Source organism: Pleurodeles waltl, chromosome 9 (assembly GCF_031143425.1).
Source record: "Pleurodeles waltl isolate 20211129_DDA chromosome 9, aPleWal1.hap1.20221129, whole genome shotgun sequence".
Classification (NCBI taxonomy): Eukaryota; Metazoa; Chordata; class Amphibia; order Caudata; family Salamandridae; genus Pleurodeles; species Pleurodeles waltl.
Genome location: NC_090448.1, coordinates 1,004,211,147 through 1,004,234,170, shown reverse-complemented (window position 1 = coordinate 1,004,234,170; position 23,024 = coordinate 1,004,211,147). Strand labels below are relative to the sequence as shown.

Below are 23,024 nucleotides of genomic sequence, written 5' to 3'. Positions count from 1 at the left end.
GATTAGCAGTGTTAAAGTGCACAGAATCCTAAGGCCAACAAAAATGAATTCAGCATTCAGTGGTGAAGGCAACACATTTGGGGGAAGTCCACTGTAAGGCTAACATGTCTAACACTTTTCTACTTACAGATAACCTACCCCTGTTTTAAACATTGGAAAGGAAGGGTTTTAGGGGGAAGGTGTGTTTATTATGTCAGCAGTATTCGGGGATAAAGGCTTAGATATAGAGCGGGGCTTATGTTTTATTAGCTTCGAATATGGAAGATTATGTTACATTTTTAGCTGCAGTTATTGAGCAAAACGCTAATTCAATGGCAGCAAATAGCCTTAAACAATTATGCAAAAGTGAGCAACATTTTGCAAGGAATATATAGGAAAAATCGAGTAATGTTTTTTCTACCTATGGGCTCTGCTTGAGCAGGTACAAGGTTATTAAAGATGAGCCATAAACTGTCCATAAAATGGCCCTTGGTGAAAAAGCCTTGAAATTAGTGTTTAAATTCGATACTGATTTTATTAATAATACGCAACCTTTACCCTGCGTTTACTGTAGTAAAGAGTATAAAGAGACAGTTGAGCATTTACTGAGGGTCCCCAAATAATTTGTTCAAAGAAATATAATGTTGTTTCGCATTGTCAATTTATTAAGATGTGATCAATTTACACATTAAAAGTGCTGGTGTGTAAGTGTATGATTAAAAAAAACGAAATTACACCCTTTTATTGCTCTCTTGGGCATTCTAAAAGAGTAGAAATAATATATGAAGAATATTTGGGAAAGCTCTGACCTACGGACAGTGTCTGAGGCGTTTGCATTTGTGTATATCGGCAAAGGTGTTTTTTGAAGTTCACTTTGTCTGAGAAATGTAATGACAAATAAATAATGTTTAATTTTTCAAACTTTAAAACATGATCTTACTGTGAGCTTTTACTGCGCTACTTTAGTGAATATAAACTTTGCCTCAATAATGTGATCAACATGTGTTGTTTAAATGTATTGTTCATAGGGACATGAAGGTTAACTAAGCTTATTTTTTAATACCTATAACTCCCAGAATATACATTTTTTTAAATTGGATATAATGGACAATATATATGGAACAATTTACTTAAAAATCTACTTATTCTTCTACTTCTAAGGGCAAATTGATGTACCTGGCATCTCGCAAGAAGACAAAATTCAAGAAAATGCTGATTTAAACGATATTATTCGGTGTTTGTGTTCCTCCTTTCACCTGGGTTAAATAGTGTTACTTTCATGACGTGCAAGATGCATTAGTTTATTTTACTTGCTAGCAATCTCTTTTACAAATTAATATAGGTTAGGGCCAAAAATGAACCTACCTTTGAAAAGAAGGACTAGTGACCATTGACCAGGCAGGCATTGATATGATTCATAAAGCTATCACAAAAAATCATGTACACTTTGTTTCTACCCGCGCTAGCGAGCCACCAATGAAAACAACTGATAATGAAAGATCATAGACGAAAATTCAAGTGTTGAGCTCTCTAACATGGGTCCTAGATGCTAAGTGAGTGGGTGCAGGATAAACCAGGCCATCCATGTTTGATAGTACTGTGCATGTTACCACCAATGGTTCAAGAGAAATACAAATCCTTGGGAAAGGCCTGTGGTTCCTTAGTTTGAACAATTAAGGGAGTGTGATAGAAAGTTTAGGAGTTCTGTGATGCTAAATGTAGTCATGAAATCAACGATTTGCTCTCTGTCACGTTTAAGGATAACTCCAAAACACCCCTTCTGGAATATAGAAGCACTCTATTTGATGCACAATCATAAATTCCACCTTAGGAGGAGATTTAATAATTACCTTCAAATATTTCTTGGTTCTTAAAGTGATCCCTCATATTTGTTTACATCAGTTTATTGTTGTTCTTTTTAATATTGTAAACAAACATAGATATGTCAGATAGGGCACGCAGTAGAACCGTTTACCATCTCAGAAGTGTATCAAACAGTAAAAAAGCATATAAAAGCTGAGTCCAACTATGGGAACCACAGCAGCATATAGAGGCAAGATGATTCACACATAGCGCTTACACAATCTTGATAACAACTGTTAGGTGTAAAAGAGTATGTTTGTGATACACAATCGGAGGTTTAGTAATACTTATCATAGAAGCCAGTGTAAGTTGACATATATAACATCCATACATGCCAAGAATGCACAATATACAGTGTATGTAACTGAAAGGTTTCAAATGGGCTAACTAGAAACCGGAGGGGGGAATAACATTATTAACTGACATGCTAACCCTAACTTCGCTGCAAATCACTGATCATCGTTAAATTAATGATATGTTTGTATCAGCCCCCCAACCCCATAGCAGAGACCGAATCAGGTTTGAGGCATGTGGTGTCCTCTGTGGACAGGATAAAAAAATGTCAAGGCAGAAACCGCACAGCCTAGGACTCCTCACTGATTTAGACAGTGCGGGGCAGCTGGGAGTCTCGTAGCAGGGATGTATCAGGTATGCCTGTGTGGAGGTCTGCTAGTATAGCATCCCAAATGCTAGCTATTGGAGAGGCCTACGTAAACCCATGGCATCATCCCAGCGTAATGCCACACTTTGAGCCGGTGCCCAATTTGTGAATGATTGAGTCCAGGACTTAAGTTAAGGAGGGTGAGGTGATCTCCATCTGTGTGTGATCAGACCCTTGGCTAATATGATTCCCATATCAATAAAAAGGGATGTGGCTTTGTATTTTTTACCTCTGCTGTAGAGCTCCAATATACACACCTCCCATGACTGCGATATTACCCTGTCAGTACAGTGTGTTAGGCGAAGCATTGCCCTGTTCCAGTAGCCTAGTAGACGGGGCAGGACCAGAACATATGTACTATATCGGCGTTGGTCAGCTTGCAGCACAGGCAGGTGGCATTTGTGCAGTGGAAATATCTGTTTACGTTAGAGGAGGTAAGGTAGGCCCTGTGCACAATGTCTAACTGAATTAATCAGAACTGTGCATTCTGAGGTATATGAACAGGACCCTCCAGTATAGCAGACCATTCCTTGTCAGAGCAAGGATGATTTAGATTCGTCTCCGACTGATCACGTAAGGATGTGAATGTTGGTGCTGAATGTGATCAGAGATCCAGCCAGCGCACGAAATGGTGTCATGAGCCCATGCTGTGGAGGTACTGTATAGTTAGGTTTGTAGGAGGTTCATTTGATATCTCTCCCCATTTTTGTCTTAGTGCTGTGATGAGAGATGCATGCAGTAAGAATTGCCCTGGGGGAAGACCTGTTTCCCACGCCAGTGTTTTGTATGGCAGAAGTGCTCCATCCCTACAAAGGTCGCCCATCGTTTGTATTCTCGTTGCCACCCATGTGGATACTTCCGATGCAGTGGTTCAACAGCTCCCACGTGGCGTACCCTGGAGTGCTAAGGCTGGAGCAAAGGGTATGATTGATTTTGAGAGGAAAAGGCTACGTCTGAAACATCGATATGCTACCAGTAACAGGGCTGGTTGTGGTTGTGAGGACCAAGTGCAAGCCATCTCGCAACCCACTGAAGTTGGGATGCCAAATAATAATGTTTGGAGTTGGGGATCGCCAGCTCACCCCCCAATCTGTGGCCTGATACAGCTTGCCTTAAACTGATCCCTCGTATTTCTCAGAAGAGAATGCCTTTCATTAAATTTCTTCATTCACTCCTCAATATGCATCAAAATCCTCCTGTACTGTTGCCCACCAGGTTATAAGATTGCATAAATGGCTCTTTGACTCAGTACCTTCATAGAATCTCTCTATTAGAACATTATTTCCATCAGTGCACTTACATTGTGAATCATCTTAAAGAGCATACAAGTGAAAGTGTGATTATAAATCATGTGCCACTGATTGAACAGGCCGGGTGCATCAATGAACCTACTCTTCTTTGTGGCCTCAACCTAGCTTTAATTATTAGAAAAGACCTTTAAATTTCCATGCAACCTTCTCTCTTAGGTAGCCAGGCGTGTTCTCATTTGCCTCTCTACTCTTTGGAAATTAACAGCACTATTTAACATTTTCATAGTTACCTTTTCAAAAACAAAGGGCTCTTCTTTCCACACCGGGTTGATAGAATTTGGGGATGATGTTAACTTAGTCTTGTATTTACGTTTCGGGTCTCCTGGCAGCCCAAATACTTCAACCTCCACATAGGTCTTCACGCTACGGTCAGAAAGGAACTGTCCAGAGAGGATCTATTTACAGCATAACCATAAGAAAGTAATGTTAATGGCACTGGATTTTCTTTTCACAAAATAATTTCCTAGTGTACATGATAATTCCACTCATCATTGACGATACAAAAACCTACATTTTTACATTCAGCTAATCCACAGAACTGATAATGAATGAGCATGTTATGGAGCGGAGGTTCATTAAAATACACCTCCCCTACAATGAATGATAAGGACATCGCCATAAAATAAAAATAACTAAATCTTGGTATAAGTATCTCTCAGAAATAGAAATAAAGCTATTCGTTACATTGTGTAACTGTCTGAGCTTCGGTCTTTGCATTGCTTAATAGAACAGTATTCTGCAAGCCCATCCCATTTTTTAAATCCCCTGAATGTTTTGAAGCCAATATTGGACCCTTTGGGTAGTCAGTGTGATGCAGTGCTTATACTTGCCTTAATGGTGAGGGTGTTTGCCACAACCCCATCAATTCTGTCCACAGCAAATGGATCGAACTGCTTTTCAGCTTGCCGCATGAACTCGTGCTTGAGGATATAACCACTGCGGCCATTGAACTCAAAGAGAGCCATGTTGTGCTGCATGGAAAGGTCTGTTGACATTGACAATTGGTAAAGGAAGAGCGAGAAAGATGAAACAATGGATATATCATAGTATAAATTGCATATAAACTAATCGAAGTTAAGTTATTGTATCTCAGAGTATCGCATGTCCTACACAGGTTTCTTTAGGGCAATAACAAGTGAGTAGGGACTGAAATGAAGGGAGAACATAAAGTAGTAGAACGTAGGTGGTTGCACATAACAGATAGCTCATCCCTTAATCATTCCTCCTTCACACGTTCTGAACGGTTGGGTAGAAGAGTGACATTTTGAGAACAATTCTGTATTGGATGTGGTCGTTTTGTCACTATTTGATATTTAAGATATTGATTTATTTATTTCATTATCTAATTGTTTAGCACAGTGCTAGTGTGTGACATGAAGCTGTTTTGCAGAGCTAGCAGGATGGCTTCTATTGATTGCATCCTCACAGCTTTCCCCAATTAGCCGGGTGGACGGCAAGTGATTTTGGAAAAGAGGTCACCATGTTTCCCTTTCCTCCTGGTGCCTCCTCTTCTGTGGACAGTTCTTGTTCGAATCACAACCTTTTACATGGACATGGACATCATTTATTTATGTTCCATTCGCTTGACAGATTATGAAGAATGTAAAATTCATAAGCAGGAACTCTAAAGTAAAAGTAAAGAAATCGGTGTGCCCCATGACATGATCCTTTAGATTAGTTCAGCAACATGACCCTTACACCAGAAGAAAATAAATTAGGCAAACCCCTCCAAAAATACACGCTGCAATACTGACCATTTAGCATGTTTCCACTTGGCAAAGGGGACTCAGTGTACTTGCCAGATCCTGGGGAGGGATCCTGCAAGGCACCCTGCCCATATGTTAGAAAAAAACATAAGAATCCTTCAGCACCTCAAAACATCACAGAGTAAAAGACCAGCAAAAGTCTTGTCTTATTTAGGGAAGTGTTAATGGAAACGTGGTGGCCACAAACTGCTGACATAGCAACAACAAAATATATTGCACCACTGGTGGTGAATGGGGGGCAAACCAACTGGAGCAAATGCAAACCAACAGCAATTTTACTTCTGAGGAATGTTACTGCCTGCTAAGTACACAGCTACGTGCTCTTATGTGAAAGGCAGTATGTCCCATACGGTGGTAATCGAGAGAACAAATCAGCAGTCATGTACCAATCTGTACGTATTGTGGGCTAGTATCTTCTCGCAACTTCAAAATGTGTTGGCAGAAGTGAAATTAAAAAATATATTTTATTATACAGGGTTGATGGACGTTCTTTCATTTCAAAGGACTTGTGCTCTCCCTCTTAGATCTAAGAGCAACAGGACCCAAATTCACTCAGGAAAAAGCAGCGATGGGATGCGTTGCTGTCAGTGAAAAGTCTGGGGAATTAAGAACATGAAACTAAAAGAAGTCAAAGGGGATCATTACTTTGGAGATCTGCTGCCTCACTTGAAAAGGCTTTAAGATTCAACAGACCTTTAAACCAAATGGGCAAGATCTCCCAGGACTGTGGTAGCACCCGCTGCAGGAGCATCACCGGGCGCCAGACAAAGACACACGTAAAAGGATAGGATGGAAGTCAAATCCTCTCCTTCTTCACACCCAGGGCCTGGAATCCATCCTAGCACAGATCCCACAAGTGGGTTCCCTCCTCGACTCATGAATGGACATAAAAACTCATCTCTCCAAGGAAGATCTCATCCGTTAATAAAAAAGTTGACACTACTGTTGCGATGGATGTTGTACTTAAGATGCTTTCACCCTTATTGCATTCTTTTATTTACTTGTACAGCTAAGTTTGCATTTATACATATACATAAATACAGGATAAAATGTTTGCACAGGGAGGCGTGGACAAATTGGAACACTTCATCATTTATGGGAACAATTTACATAGACCTTGTTAAATATCTGCAAGTTTAACATTGGGAGATCGAAGGCCATCATACCAACTTTAAAATCGTTATGCAAAGCCTCCACGGAGAGTGGGATGATATAAACAGTGTGGTAAGAAGACAGAAGGGACACACCTGGGAGACTTGAGGCAGAAAACGGGTGCAGCTGCTGTTCTGTACTTACCCATGGTTTGGAAGTTCAGGGCCACAAACTGGCAGCCGACGTTCCAGAACATCTGGGGCAGGTAGTTTGAGGAGTCCATCCTTGTCCCCTTGGGGTAGATACGGCTCATCTGTCGCTTATTGTATCTGAATCAACTCCATAGGAAAGCGTCTGCATCTTAAGTAGGCATCACACACACTTGGAAGACAATTTGGCCTGTCTGAACAGACCACATAGAGGCATGCAACACACATGCCCATATATTAAAGAGGGGAACTGACCATAATAAACTCTTGCATAATTAAATTAAAAAGGAAGCATAGAAATGATACACTTATACAGATCACACTTCCATCAAAGTATGTCATGATGTCCATGCTAGAGATGTTACAACTCTACCAACCATAACTTTATGGCTCTTGTGACCTATTTGTATACTATGATATGTGAGCACCATGTTTTAAGTCTATTTCCAAACCACTGGACTGTATTTCTGCCTCTCAAATCAAACTATTAGTCAGAACGGTAAAAGGAACAAAAACAATTTTTAAACTCCCAGCTGACTTTTGGTGAGTACAGTACACAGCAGGCAACACTTCTGTAAAGGGAAATCCACACTCTCAATGTACTTCACTTCCAGTGTTGCACACACTTCTCTCGATGCAAATCAAATACACCCTCGTACTCTTGCCACATTCTATAAAGATATCGGTTTGCAAGTTTTTTGCTCAAATAATATAGGTAACTGGAGTGGTTCATTTAAAAAATAAATAACTTCAGAGGCCCAAAGTTTCTCTGAGAATCCCACCTACGATGCTGCCAAATGGCGGCTTGCTTTCCCTTATCTGAATGTTGCCAGTTGTTTTTGATCCCTGCTTTCTCCTTTAAGCACTGTTATCCTGGCTTTCTATTCCTCCTCTTCGCTCCACTGTCAGCCTTTCTCTTTCTTGTTCTGAGTCAAAGTCTGATGATGAAAGATAAGGGCCAGCCCTCAAAAGACAGTGCTGGTGCCCACCACTTGGAACAACTGGCACAAATTAAGCTGTGGGCAATCGTAAGAGAAACATCCTTTCACCTTGTCATCTTAGTTCACCATGCATCTATCAGAAAGTAAGCAAGGTATTATAGCAGTGGTGCTGGAACATTTGGGGGTGTTGCCATTAATGTTTTATCACTGAAGTCATAGGGATTGTGAAAGATCCAAATGTTGTAGAAAAAAAAACAACTGTAGCAGGTGCGCTATACCCATTCAGCAGGAGAGTGATAAGGGAGTGGTATGAAGCTGGAGGTGCATTTGGGAGCAGCGGTGTGGTAGAGCACTGTCATTTACAGACAGTAAATTTTCTGTTGCAATGGTCATAAAATTTGCATAGACATTCAGTTTTACTGATAAGAATAAGTAGCACAAAAACAAATATGTATGGAAATCGGGTTTTAGTGCTGATATAATTTGTTAGAAAAACTGCGCTATGTGTTAGAAGAAACTGACATGCTACAGACTTTCCTCTCCTCTACCCCACCAGGAATGCAAGTTCTCCCCATTTTCCGCCACAACAATATGCTACCCAAAAGCCAAAAAAAGAAGCATTGTGGAAGCCATCGATGATTGGTAGTGCTTGCTCATATATAAGGTGGCTGAGGGAAGGTACTTTGGTCCAGTGACTACCCAAAAAAAGGACTGTTAGTCTTTGCTGATCAGTCACAGCTTGTAAGTTATGTTCAAGGATTGTTCTGTCAGCTGACTGACCAGAACAGAGACAATGTGGCTCATATTTATCATAGTGTTGCTTCGCCCTTGTGCCATGCACAACACTAAAGTCAGATTTATCAAGCCATGCAAGGCCGCCTTGCATGGCTAGATAAATCTGAAATAATGCAAGGCAGCGCAAATCACTGTCTTGAGTTACTCTGCCCCAGGGAGGCGTTCCAACGGTGGAGCATGGGTGTTCCTGTGCATCCACCCATGGATTTTGGGGTAATCCCCGCACCTATCAGGGGAGGGCTCTGACATCACCTGCTGGCACTGGCCCCTCAGATGCTCCCAGAGTTCCCCACCAAGAATCCAAGATGGCAAAACCCAGGGACACTCTGGAGAAGCTCTGGGCACCACCCCTGTGGTCGTGATGGACAAGAGAGTGGTCATTCCCCTTTCCTTTGTCCAGTTTTGCGCCAGAGCAGGGACTGGGGTCCCTGAACTGATGCAGACTGGATTATGCAAGGAGGACACCATCTGTGCCCTTCAAAGCATTTCCAGAGGCTCTGGGAGGCTACCCCTCCCACGCCTGTGACACCTATTTCCTAAGGAGAGGGTGTAACACCCCTCTCCCAAAGGAAATGCTTTGTGCCTGCTTCCTGGGCTTGAGCTGCCCAAGCAACAGGAGGGCAGAAACCTGTCTGTGAGGTGGCAGCAGCTGGGGCTGCCTGGAAAACCTCAGAAGGCTGGTATGGCAGTACTGGGAGTCCACTGTGGAGCCCCCAGAGTGCATGGAATTGTAAAACCAATACTAGAATCAGTATTGGGGTACTCTTCCCAGGTGTTAGACACCTTACATGGCCATATTCGGAGTTGCCATTGTGAAGATGGACATAGGTATTTGACCATTTCACACAGGCTGCAATGGCAGTCCTGTAGAAGCCTTTGGATGGGCTCCCTATGGGTGGCAAAAGTAATGCTGCAGCCCATAGGGATCCCAAGGAACCCCAAAGCCCTCGGTACCTAAGTACCATATAGTAGGGACTTATAAGGGGGTACCAGTATGCCAATTTGGGATGAAATGCTGGGTTGTCAGTATGTAGTGACACATTTGGGAAAAGAGAGAGCATAAGCACTGGGGTGCTGGTTAGCAGGATCCTCAGTGCCACAGTCAAGCATACTGACAAACAGGCCAAGAACCATGAGCACTGGGGTCCTGCCTAGGCCAAAAATGGATGTAACAATGCTAGAAAGAGGCCACTTCCTCACACTAGGTAGCAACAGATATGCACCATATTTTTGTGAATATGGCACATTTCTGATATCTCACCTTCACGCAACGCAAGAAGTTTCCTTGCTGCGCTTCATTGCATGAAATGTTAGTAAATCTGCCCCCATGTATCAGAGAAGAGGCCAGCGTCCGTGGATCTTTTATGTTAAGGAAGCGTGCCAGAAGTGCCAAAAGCGGATGCAAATACCACTGTGCTCAAAGCGCACGACTATGTAATTCAGTTCTTGGTGATCCTAGACAGACTGGAACAAAACATGGAGGGATCAAATAGCAAGTTTCAGGTGCCTATTATAAGTATTTCGGTTATACTAAATCAGTAATACCACACCCAGACCACGAGTTATGGTAATGAATGGACACAATAATACCACCGAATTACAAGTTTTACCCCAAGAAATGGGGAATAGCTGCTGGGATTGGTGTTTTGATCAGGGGCACTGCAAATGGGTGTGAATGCCCACTGTGCTCAAAGGGGACTTTCATAGTCCAGCCTGGGAAATGGGGAATAACGGCGCGAATCAGTGTGCACATCCATACCTACATGGTACGGCACTTGCTGGTCTCGCCAGGGGGTTTCTGACAAAATGTTTGTGGGTAATTCAACTCAGAAACATGGGATTTGCTCAAACCCCCTAATCCCGATTCATGTTGAGGCTCCCGTTTGCGCACGAATCTAGATTTAAAAACTAGAGAAACTTGAAGCAAATGCCATAGTTGTGATTTTCGAGGATGTAAAAATCACAAGGCAGCAGCTCGACCCCAGCTACGAAGAGAGACCGAAGGTGAGACTGATTTAGAAAGAGAAAGAAGGACTCAAATTCCGTAATAGAACTGTCTGAGGCAATGATAACCTTGTTGGAAGCAATCCCACTGTTATGAATACCCTTTTGATAATCCCCACGTCTCTGTGAAATCTCAAGAGGCCACTCTTAAATATTACGAGAGGTAATTACTTTTCCAAAGCAGCCGCCAGAAACTGAAATTCTCCCTGTGGCTTTCAACCATTACAGCTCATCAAATGTGTTTTCTTGAGATAATCTGATACTGTTCTCTTTGACGTCCTTCTTAGTATAGTCGGTATTTAAGTCCTATTTTGGCTAAAATAATGAGTGCTCTGTATATGAACAAACTGGCCACATTTAAGTGAAGTGGATGGATGGCCTTATGTGCTTGTTAATCTGACTGCCAATAAAAAGAACACTTGATGCACGGTAAATGATATTTGATCACGGAGAAGTATTTTGTTAAATGTTAAACCGTGTGAAAGTGAGTGCTGGCTTGATGTGGCGTCTACTCACGTAAAAATAAAATGCACGAATGGGGTTCTCAAGTTATGTCCATCACTGGCAAACCCCTTTTGTGACGGTCTGGCTGGCACCTATTTATGTGCGATGGGCCCGGCAGCACTTTTACCAACAAAGCAACTTTGTGCCCACAGCTAAATAGGGGAGAGGATGTGGCATAGCAGCCAAAGATGCCGACTGGATAGCTGGGGAACCAGGTCGCGGCATCGTCTCAACATCCTGAGATTCTGGGCCTATCACTTAATCTCCCCCTGCCTCCCAAAAATGAATGTGTCTTCGTGTAACATAGCTCTCCAATACCTTCGGGTCGAGTTCGCGCTATATCAATCCGCAATTAAAAAAAAAAACCTTTCTGATTTAACACCCACAGCCGAGTGCCTCCGTAAAGTTTAGCTAAACAGCACCCCGTACAACCAGTGTGCAGCAGTGTAATTCCCACTCGCCCTGCCTCGAGTCCTTACACACACCTCAAGCTACTTGCCTGACAAAAGAACTCCCACTGAGTTACTTCACATCATATGCAGGACCCGAGCTTAAATGGAAACTCCCTCAGTGTTACCCCATATGACTACCACCACCAACACAGAAAGAGTAGCTGCAAAGCTGGAAAAGTCACTGCTGTTTGGGCACAGATGTCTTTATTACATTACTAGAAGAACATTCTTCAGCCTTCTTCGGGAGGTTTATGGTGGTGAGGAGGGATGATTGATTGATTACGCAATTTATAAAGCACATGGTTACCCAATAGCTTTCCCAGCGCTTACCAAGCTATGGTAACCAATGACCAAATCTCCCAGGACTAAATCGACAGGAATAGCCACGTTTTCAACATCTTACGGAATTCCAGGTGGGACTTGCATTCTTTCAGATGTGGAGGGAGGTTGTTCCACAGTTTAGGTCCAAGAACACGGAAGGAACAACACCTAGTCGGGCCCGTCTGTCTCTAGGGACAACAGCTAAGTTCCGATGGCTCAACCTAATCATATGCTGCAGCACATAATGGGTGACGTTGGAGCTTAAATAGGAGGGGGCAGTATTGTGGAGACATTTGTATATAAAGCTGAGTGCTTTAAAATGCACCCGTTTGTCCACGGGCAACCAGTGGAGAGAACTGAGAAAGGTGGCAGAATTACTGAACTGCGCTGGGCGAAGAAAGAGACGCGCCGCAGCAATCTGTACTATCTGCAGGCGTTTTAACAAGGTATTTGTTACTCCAAGATAGAAAACATTCCCTTAGTCCAGCATTGAAATAACTAATGCTCAGACAACAGTGCGCTGAGCTCTAAATGGAATACAGTATAGTATTGTTTCAGCCATTTCAAGATGCCAAAACAAGTGGCAGCCACCTCAGTTATCTGTTGCCTCATTGACAGCTCCTGATCCAACCACACTCCCTACTTATCAGGGAGTGGAGGAGCACCCAAAGATGTCGGCCAGAGGTGGGGGCCCCATAATGTAGGGAATTTACCAACCAGTAGTACTTCAGTTTTATCCTCATTCAGCTTCAAACAATTTGCGGACATTCAATCTGCCAGTTGCGGAACACAGAGGAGAAGTGCAGCCACAGTAGACTGGTTGTTAGACTACAGAGATACCACAATTTGGGGATCATCCGCATAAGAAAAAAGAGTAAGGCCGAAACTCTCAACAGCATTCGCCAGTGGCCTCATATAGAGATTAAATAATAACATGCTCAGAATTGAAACCTGAGTCACTCCTGACATAAGCGCACATGGCTGAGATCTGCATTGGTTTGAGTGAACCTGAAAGAAGCATCCTGTCAGAAAGTATTCTATTCAAGCGAGCGCTTTGCCTCGTACACTCGCTCCGTCAAGTCTCTTAAGTAGTATTTCATGACCGAAGGCTGGACTCAGGTCTAAAAGCAGGAGTGCAGATGCTCCTCCCTCATCCAGTTTAGGTCTCAGGAATCTGCTGACCCCAAGCAGTGCTGATTCGGTACTATAACCTGCATGGAAGCCCCACTGAGAAGGATGGAGTAAGTCATTCTGTTCTATAAGTTGTGTTAGTTGCAGATTCACATATTTTTCTAGCAGTTTCGAAAATATGGATAAAAGGGATATGAGCCTATAATTGGACTATATCCATGAATCGGCATTAGGCTTTTTCAGCAGAGGGGTAACTAAGGCTGTTTTCCAGCAACTAGGAACTACCCCATTCAATAGAGATTGATTTAGAAGATGGACTATTAGCTCTAGATTTTGTTGAGAGAGCTTGCCTAAAATATCAGGGGAGCACAAATCTAAAGGGGAACCAGATTTTACGGTCAATAATGTGAGCCATGCAAAAGATAGATCCATAGGCTCAAAGTGGGTAATTAGAGTTCTGGTACTAAGGGTATCCATAAATTCATGGGTGTTTCCTGAGGATTGAAAAGTCTTCCTAATGTCCTTGACTTTATTGATAAAAAAGTCAGATATCTCATCACATTGTAGTTGGGAGAGGGAAATACTGGGGGTACATTTGGATGAATCCGCAAGCAACTTCACTACCTTATAGAGTGTCTTAGGATCGTTTTTAGTTTCAGTAATTTTCTCAACAAAGTGAGCGGCCTTAGCTTGTCTACAATTTTTCTGATATGTTCTTAAAACATTTTTATAAATTACCTTATCATTTTGAAGATATGTTTTATGGCACAATCTCTCTAACTGCTTGCAGACTTTCTTCATCTTATATAAGGAATCTGTAAACCATGGTGCCAGGGGTAAGGTTCTGGCATAATTCTTACGGTTCATAGATGCCAGCATATCTGCTGAGGCTCTAAGCCAGTTGTCTATTTGTAGTGCTGCGCTGTCTACTGACTTAGGTAAAACAAGCATTGTTTCTTTCTAGCAGCGCATTCCACTTTTGGTGTCCAGCTTGGCCCAACCTCTCCCCTGAGCCATGGGCCATTTACTTTTCTCGAACGGTTGGGCATCAGTTTAAAAAGAACAGGGGTGGCTAAGTGATTGGACCATGTTAAAGGTAAAGGCATATCTACTTGAAAAGTATTCAAATTAAATAAAATGGGATCTAATAAATGTTCCGCTGCATGAGTGGGAAGATGATTAAGCAAATCTAACTCTAGAGCTGAAAAGCCTTCAATTAGGGACAGCCCGACCTTATCTATTTTGTCCTCCAAATTGAGGTTTAGGTCTCCCAGCACCCTAAAACTGGCACATTTAAGTATAACAGAGGACAGTTACTCTAGTAACTCAGAGACCCAATTTCTAATTGCACCTGGGGGGCGGTAAATAAGAGCATCTGACATGGTAAACTTCTTAGTCAATGATATAGAAAATAGCAAAGCCTCGCAGTCTGAGATCTCAAGCTTCTGAGTTGTGCAACGGAACGTATCCCTCATTAGGATCACAATCCCACCCCCTTTTTTGACCTTCCGGTCAAGATGTGAAATATAATATCCGGAGGGCAGGGCTGCTACAATATCCAGGAAAGTAGGCTTCATTTAGCCAAGTCTCCATAAGGAAGATAGCGTCAGGGATGGGATCTATTAAAAATCAAATAGATCTTGTTGGTGTTTTACCAGGGATCGACAATTTGAACTAAAGAACTTAAAAGCTCTACCTGGTATTCCTTGTAAGATGCTCTCTTTTCCGAAGGCAGTGTTCGAAGACATATCCCCTGAGCCCCCAGTTACTGTAATTGGAGAGGAGGGAGGTAGTTCCATATTGGAAAGATAAAATTAACAATGGCCATAGCTCCTTACCCCTCCCTGAATATGTATCGAGTACCTACACTCCTTCTGTTCCTAAGGACATAACCCTAACAAGGCGGAGGAGGAGAAAGTGAAAGTACCTGAGGTCAAAGGTGCAGCATTCCTGGCCCATGGGCCCGTTCGGGCGAGGACGGGTGCAGACAGGCTTGCCTTAGGTGTGCCCGCTGTGTGCGGCTGGGCTGTAGCCGCCATTAAATAGGCAGGCCGAGGCCAAAGAATACAGGCGGGAGGCTGGAGCGCTAACCGCTCTATCCAACAAGTAAAAATGGAGCTATACCCTTGTTGTCGATCCCCATCTTTTTACTAAAAACAAGCAAGATACATTTCTAAAGTGACGTTTACAGCTAATTTATGCTATCAATTTTGTACTGTTTCTTAAGCATCCAGCTGCGGCTGCCATTAAGTAGGCAGGCAGAGGTAAAAGAACACGGGCGGGAGGCTAGAGTGCTAACTGCTCTATCCAACTAGTAAACATTGAGCTGTCCTTTGTAGCCCTTACGTTCCCCTTGTTGGCGTTCCCCGTCTAATTTTCAAACCAACTCTTTAAAACATAAGATATTAACACCACATTTTTAAAAGATCTAAGCCATTCACACTAAAATTCCCTTTATACCATTCCCCATTTCATTCCCCGTTTCATTTCTCATAAAAAATATTCTGATTAAAAAATATTAAAAGCGCAAAAAATATTCAAAATCACAATTTACTAAAAGCAGGCATGAAACATTTCCAAGGTGACGTCTATAGCAAATTTTTGCAGTCAATGTTGTACCATTTCTAACCTCTGAGATCAATGGCCACTACGCAGCACTGACACAGGTTGCTGCTATTTTTCGCTAGCACCTATGATAAGTAAGGAGCCCTCTCACTTGCTATTATAATTGGGTAACAGTAAAGGGCACTCATACATTGTAACACAAGCCATCATGGCAAATATATGAGCATTGGCACCTATGCTATTATGTTATGTTATTTATGTCCACTGCAAGACACTAGCACAGTTAGGCATGTCCCGGGCATTGCCAAGGAAGGCCGATATAGGATAATCGCATTAGTGATCAGGATGGACAATGACTGGATGCATATGTATTTTCTTCCAAAAACTCACTCTGGTTCATTATGGGTCATTGCTAATAAGAGAAAGTTCATCTGTTTGTGTATTCATCCCCCATTTTTGTGGACTAATGCTGCTTGTTTGTTCACTGGTGTACTGCTGTTTGGTCCCTAATGTATGTTCTCTGACACCTAAAACATGGTAACATTGGGTAATTCCCATTTAGGATATTTAACATTCCAGTAGGGCCATTGTAAATGATGCAGGATGGTGCATTAAGGCACCAATGGTGTAGAAAGTGAATATTTGCCTGTGGACTACAGTACCTATTGTGCCATTCACTAGACTGACAAGGAATACATGGTGTGGGGCCTACATGTATAGGCTGACTGCTACAGTTTTTAAAACTGCATGCAAAATTGTCAAAATAACCCTTCTTGTCAGGAAGGAATCCTACTTTTAAATATTAAATGTCTCCCCTGACTAGACCTTATAGTGTACCGGGTAGGGAGGATAGTAGGCATGTTACTATGGGGACTAGTTCCCTAAGTACCATTTGCACTGTAAAAGGCTGTGAGGAAAACTAAAGTGTAAATAAATTAAAAATTTTGGTAACTTAGGTTTGAGATAAGCTACGTAAATATTTCAACAACTGTTTTTAATGTTTATGAAAATCCAATATAATGGTGAGGTTGTATCTCACATAAAGATATTTTAAAGCCTCAGCAGGTCATTTAGCATTAGCCTGTCTGTAGCTGGTCTGGCAGTGCTACTGTGATGATGTGGAATACTGCTTTCAGAGGAGAGACAATGACTTGAGCCAGGCATGGAGAGGCTTGGGTGAGGAATATGACCAAGCTTCACCCAAGCAGTGCACTTAAGTAGTGTCCAGGAACTGCACTAACTTGAAAGGAACTGGGGCAGATCTACACTTTTATAGTTTAGTGACATGTGGAAGCCTGGTGAAGAGGGGTCTTTTGATCCTAAGATACACATTAGAGTACTGGCTCTAGTTTACATAGAGGAGGGAGCTGATCCAGAACTAGATATGTGTGGCTGAGTGGGAGGGGATTTCTCATTACCACTGATACACCTCTAGGTGTGGCGTAGCCCCCTCCAGGGGCTGAAGGGTTCTTCCATGTTGTATTTGACTGAAAATAGTGCATTATGGGGTAGTTTGCAGTGAGGTAAACAGGATGTGTTGCAAAAGTAGGAAAGTTTGTCCTTAGGAGGTTTTTGCCTGGGGCCGTGGCTGCAACTGCTGCCAAAACAGTCGCCATCTTGTGAGGCTCCAGAGGAGACGGCCCTACTATTGTCTCATATTGCTGCCAGCACTGCTTTCCAACCTGACTGGAAGGCACATCGACATTCCTGGGACTCTGAGAGACCCAGGAGGCTGCTTGTTGGCTTCGAACATAGCAAACTGCAGTTTCACTGGCGGCTGACAGCTGTGCGGCCTGGCCTGCCTAGGAGGCCCGTGGCGACAGGGGCTGTGGGAGAGCCTAAGGCCAGGATTGCGTGATCCTGCCACTGCCATGGGCCGCAAATAGCCGTCCATGTCCCCCCAGTGTAAGCGGACAGACCCTCCTATCCTGCCGGACCTGATGCCGGGGTTGGAGCAGTCTGGACCTAGGGTAGAGGGGGTAGAGCACGCAGCACTGTGCTTCCCCTGCACGATCCCACTTGCCAGAAGACTTGGCTCATCCTCAATAACGGCGGGCGGCTGGAGTTGGAGTTGGTGGCCCGTGCACACATAGATATGTGGAGGCCACGGCTCCCAGAGAGAGAACATGAGGTGGGCCCTAGTGTTGTGAATAGGAAAAGGCGGGCAGAACACCTATGAGGATGAAAGTTTCGTAGAAGCTACAGGAATATATAGTAGGCGAAGTACACTATTTGAAGACACCCCTCCTGGCCTAAATAAGCTTGCTTATGTACTGGGACACTTACATGTGCTTTAAACGCTTGCCTTCCCTGGACCATATAGTGAATATTCATTAGTCATAAAGTGGCCTCAGCGGACCACCATAACTACCTGTTGAACCTAGCACAGATGGTTTGCCTTCTCACCTGTGCAATATCCGTACATATAGACATTCCCATGACTCATCTTATAGGAGCCTATAGATGGGTACCTAATCTGCACAACGTGCATCACTAGATCTTTATTATCGCTGAGTATCCCACAGCAGGAGTCTCCTTGTGAAAAACTCTAATCTCCTTGGTGCGCAGGCAGCCATATCAGATCCCACCTGACTGATGTCTTCGGCTCTGTACTTTTGCATCGCTTTAGTCTCTGACGCCTTCCAGACCAAGGAGAATCCAGTAGACTTCTTACTGTTGGGAGAAATTAACCTGCACCCTGTATCCCCTGCTGGGCAACCCCACACGAGTGCTCTCCACAACGTTACCTAGACATACAAAGATGGGCAAATCAGACCCTAAGCAGAGGAGACTCACCTTTGATGAAACTCGACTTGTGGGGGAAAGAGGCCACTCATCAGATGCAGAAGAATCCACAGATTCTGACCAATCTGTGTCCTCGTCTTAGGACATGGCCGCCAGAATGGTGGAATTTAAGTCAGGCTTTCGCGCAATGTAAGAGCGTTTTGACAACATCGCCGGCCGCAATGATAAACTGGGGGAACGCCTAGACCACCAGGGGGTAAGAATCAACACTGCGGAGGAAAGAATCTCGAGTTTGGAAGGTGGTGCTACAATAGTGAATAAACGCATGGAGAAGTTGGAATCTGTGCTCAAACAAGCGAAAATTAAGAGCAAGAAATTGTAGGCCCGTTCTTAGAGAAACAATATCCGTACATTAGGCATTGCTGAGACCACCAACATGGGTAGAGAGGACACTTTTGTGGGAACAATCCTCACTGATCTTTTGGTCACTCAAGCTTTTCCACCGCATTTGCTATTATATAAGCCCACCGTTTGCTGGGCCTGAGACGCCCCCACCGAGGGCACCTATCCACACTTTCTTATAGCCCGTCTTCTCAACTACAAGGACAAGGACACCGCACACCATCTTGCTTGAGAAAAGGGCCTCCTCTGCTACCAGGGAACCCGTATCTCGATATACTCTGACTTTACACCGATGGTACAGGCACCTGGAGGTTACATGGTGGAGCCTTGCATGAGCCATTGTTAAGCAGAGAAATTATCAATTCAGTGACAGAATATTTTGGGTTGAACTCTGGAACAATAGATACACAGGCCACACTGTGGGAAGCCTATAAGGCTTTCATATGATGAGATATCATCCCTAAACATGTGGGCATCCTCTGAGACAGTAGGGCACAGCTATAACACATTAAAAAATAACTATATGATATAGATGCTGCAGCCCTCTTGGACCAGGACCCCCACTTACATTGTCATTCTGAATTGCTCACAGAATACTGTGACCTTGCGGACAGGGAGCCGGCATACCTTGGGAAGAATGCCTGGGCTAGTCGATATGGGGAGGGAGAGCGCCCAGGCCGTACCCTTGCACAACAACTGCGCTCTAATCCCCTTAATAGCTACATCACGGAACTGGAGACAGGGGACGGGAGGCAGATAATTCGTAGAGAGGGCGTTATGGCGGAATTCCTACAATATTATTCACACCTCTAAACATCATGTACACCAGACGTTCTGTCTGCGATCAATACTTATCTAGATGGAGCAGCTTTGGTTTGGCTCCTGGAGGGACAGCGGGCATTGCTCAGAGAGCCAATCTCCCTTGAGGAGGTAACACTATTAACAGTTCAAAGGCACGTGGACTGGATGGCCTGACAGGAGCCTTTTACAAGGCTTTCAAACATCAACTGGCCCCACACTTATTGGCATTATATAATGAATCCTTATATAATGGCATTCTTCACTCCGTGAAGCAGTCATAACCTTGCTGTTAGAGCCTGGTAAGAATACTTTATATCCTCTCTCTCTTTTGAACCGTGACAATAAGGTACTGGCTAAAATTCTTGCTCAAAGGCTATCACTCCTAATGGAGCAAATTATTGAACCAACACAGTCCTGCTTCGTCCCTCACTGTTCAACTTCCCTAAATCTCTGCACTATCTTTGCCGTTCTGCACCAGATATCCCCCGAGAACCTGGCTGCTGTAGCACTGTTAGATATCGAGCAGGCGTTCAACTCCTTGGAGTGGCCGTTTCTGAAAGCTGTTCTGAGCAGGCTGGGCTTTCCTCCCTCATACATATCATTAATAATTCTATTATGCGCTGGTCCAGTGGCTCATAATGGATCAATGGATCACTCATGGACAGCTTCCAAATACTGTGAGGAACTAGGCAGAGTTGCCCTCTCTCTCCTCTCTTATTTATAATCGCAATGGACCCTTTGGTCATATCTTGCGGGACTCCCACTCCCAAAGAGTACTACGACTCATGCATGGCCCTATTCTACTTTTTTCTTTATGCAGACGATACCTGCTCTTCCTCCATTATCCTTTGACCAACCTTGCTCCAATTATGCAAGAAATCGCCCTATCTGGGGAAATGTCCAGACTACAAATAAATTGGTCTAAATCTGAGCTCTTTCCATTGATTGACTCCACTCAACCGGTACTGGCTGAATTCCCTCTCAGTTGGGTCACTGACAACTTCAAGTATCTCGGCATTCGTTTGTATAGGGATAGAGACAAAATACTCGTAATTTAATTATGGACAGACAATGGCGGACCTTGAAACGCAAGTAACTCAATTGATTAAATTACCATTATCTATAGCGGGTTAAATTGCCATTATCAAGATGGTGGTCCTTTCCTGCTTGACCTTTTCTTAAACATTCATGTCCCTCTCCTGCTCACCTTCTTCCGCAAATTACAAAGTCAACTTCTGCATTTGATATGGCCCGAGGGTCGGCCCCTGGTTCCTTGAGACACTCTCATGCTTCAGTCCGATCAAAGGGGATTCAGGGTGCCTGAATTTTACCTTTACTATTTGGCAGCTCAATGCCACTATTAATACGGATTGTATCATCCTGATGCCCATGTCCTGTATCTTAAACCTGAGCGGGACCAGCTAAACATACTCCTACATTCTCAAATTGTGTCTAAAGGTATACCACTAGACCTGCGAGATATCCAGACTGTCTTGATGACGTACCGGGCCTGGCATAGGCTGCGACCAATGCTAGGTAGTAGGCCCCTTTACTCCCCCACCATTTCCCTCCATAAGAATCCATGGCTCCCTCTTATTCGTGAAGTGCTGGTGCAACGCGTGCTTCAACAGCATAATCTGGCTATGGAAGGTGACCTTTCCCCTGATGGGCATGTCATTCAAAAGCCAGTAAACCGGGATGAGAGGGCATCTCCAGTATGGACATGTTTGTTTTCCGGAGAATACATAACATCCTTCGCTCCATCTTCCCTACATACCCTCTGGCACCTGAGGAATTTCCACCCCAAACACATATGATCAAGGATGCAGAAGGTGATCGATTGGTTTCCAAATTATACCGTTTATGTATAGTCATGAAGCCCGACACCACTTTTTGAGTATGAGAGACTTGGGCGCAAGAACTAGACTTCCCTATCACAGATAAAATTTTGAAATACTGTTGTACCCAGATACAGCGCATATTGAATAATCACAGACATAAATTGTTGCACTCTCAATAGAATTGAAGATGACTCTTCAGATTTATTTGCCTTCTCTACTCTGTCTCATGTCATTGGGCTAACGCATGTATATCCTGTATTCACGATCTGGATATGTATACACTCACTGTTCTACATTTGAATGTGACAATGTGTTGTGTAGATACTATATGGTTCAGTAAACGCCTTGTGCTGTGATACGTGACATCTTATGTTGGTTGATTATATGCTTATTGCAAAATTTGAATAAAATAAATTACAAAAAAAGGATGTTTTTGCCTAATGCTCAGGGAGTGTCCAGGATTCACCCTTATACATTAGCTAATGCATTGCAGAAAAGTAGTACTTCACCCCCAGCTCCTCAGAAAACTTTCAGGACCTATAGCATAACAATAGAGGACTGGACCTGTCCTTTGTGGAGACATAAGGGCCCTAAGGGACTGGACTTATACCCAATACTTAGCAGTCTACTCGAAGGGTAAGTTGTCTAACCTCCTGTGTGGCTACAATAACATTAATAGGCCTTCTTAGTGGTGGGACTAGTTGACCAGTAACAACTGGAGTTGGACTGCACTTGGTTGGTGGCCTGTGATGGAGTTTGTACTGGCCCTTTAAGTGCTGTCCTTGTGGTCCTGTGAGTCTTAAACAGTTGGCCAAGAGGAAATGCTCCAGAAAGCCTAAAAAGTTCAACCCAACCTCTCGGCAAGGATATAAATTGATGACATCAGTTCATCAGATACCACTTCAGGCTTTCCCTGCTGGAAGATTTTGAGATCCAAACAACAAAGACTAAGGTAGAACTCTTAACCTAGCAAAGGCAGGTACCTGGCCAATGAGAAGATTTCAGCAGCTGCGAAATTGGAATTTTCCTACTTTTCCTGCCAAACCAGGAGGTTCAGTGGGAACTCGCCCAGCAACTAGCCACATAAGAGCCTGTGTGTTCAGTTTTACCCTGCCATATCAACCTGCTTAATTAACCCTTTTGCCAGGCCCAAAACGTCCCTTTTCAGTCATACATGTTACCCCTAAGGTAGGGCCTGGGCAACCCAGAGGGAAGGGTGCAATGTATTTAAAAGGTAGGCCATGTACATTTAAGTTGAACATGTCCTGGTAGTAAAAAACTCTCCAAATAGTTTTTCACTACAGCAAGGCCTATATCTTCCATAGGTCAACATTGGGATTACCTAATTACCTCTTATACGTGTAATTCACAATCTGGAAGAGATAAACCCTTCGAGTTTGGTGTCTCGGGAAAGTTGCCATTTTCATTCTTTAGTCATTTAGTGCCTGCTGCTTGTTCCTGGTCACTTGTCTGGGGTCGGTGACAGCTGAGTTTTGTGTATTCCCCTAGACAGCCCACACAATAGGAGCTTAGGTGTGACTTGATGGGCCAATCTGGAAGGCTGGGAGAGAGGAGCATTACCCCCTGTTGTGAGTTTGGAGCCAGGGCAGGAAGGGCAGGATCTTGGTGTACTTAAAAGGCC

At 43.5% G+C, this 23,024-nt stretch overlaps 1 protein-coding gene across 1 annotated transcript in view; it reads right to left on the bottom strand.

Annotated features, from left to right (window-relative positions):
- The window catches only part of PLCB2 (phospholipase C beta 2), a 453,229-nt gene that overhangs the window by 76,560 nt on the left and 353,645 nt on the right, over positions 1-23,024 (bottom strand). Inside the window, exons 17-19 of the mRNA XM_069208592.1 lie at positions 6,876-7,000; positions 4,644-4,798; positions 4,044-4,208 (exon numbers count right to left, since the gene is read on the bottom strand). Coding sequence (XP_069064693.1) covers positions 4,044-4,208; positions 4,644-4,798; positions 6,876-7,000 — 445 coding nt within the window. The remainder of the gene's footprint in view (positions 1-4,043; positions 4,209-4,643; positions 4,799-6,875; positions 7,001-23,024) is intronic.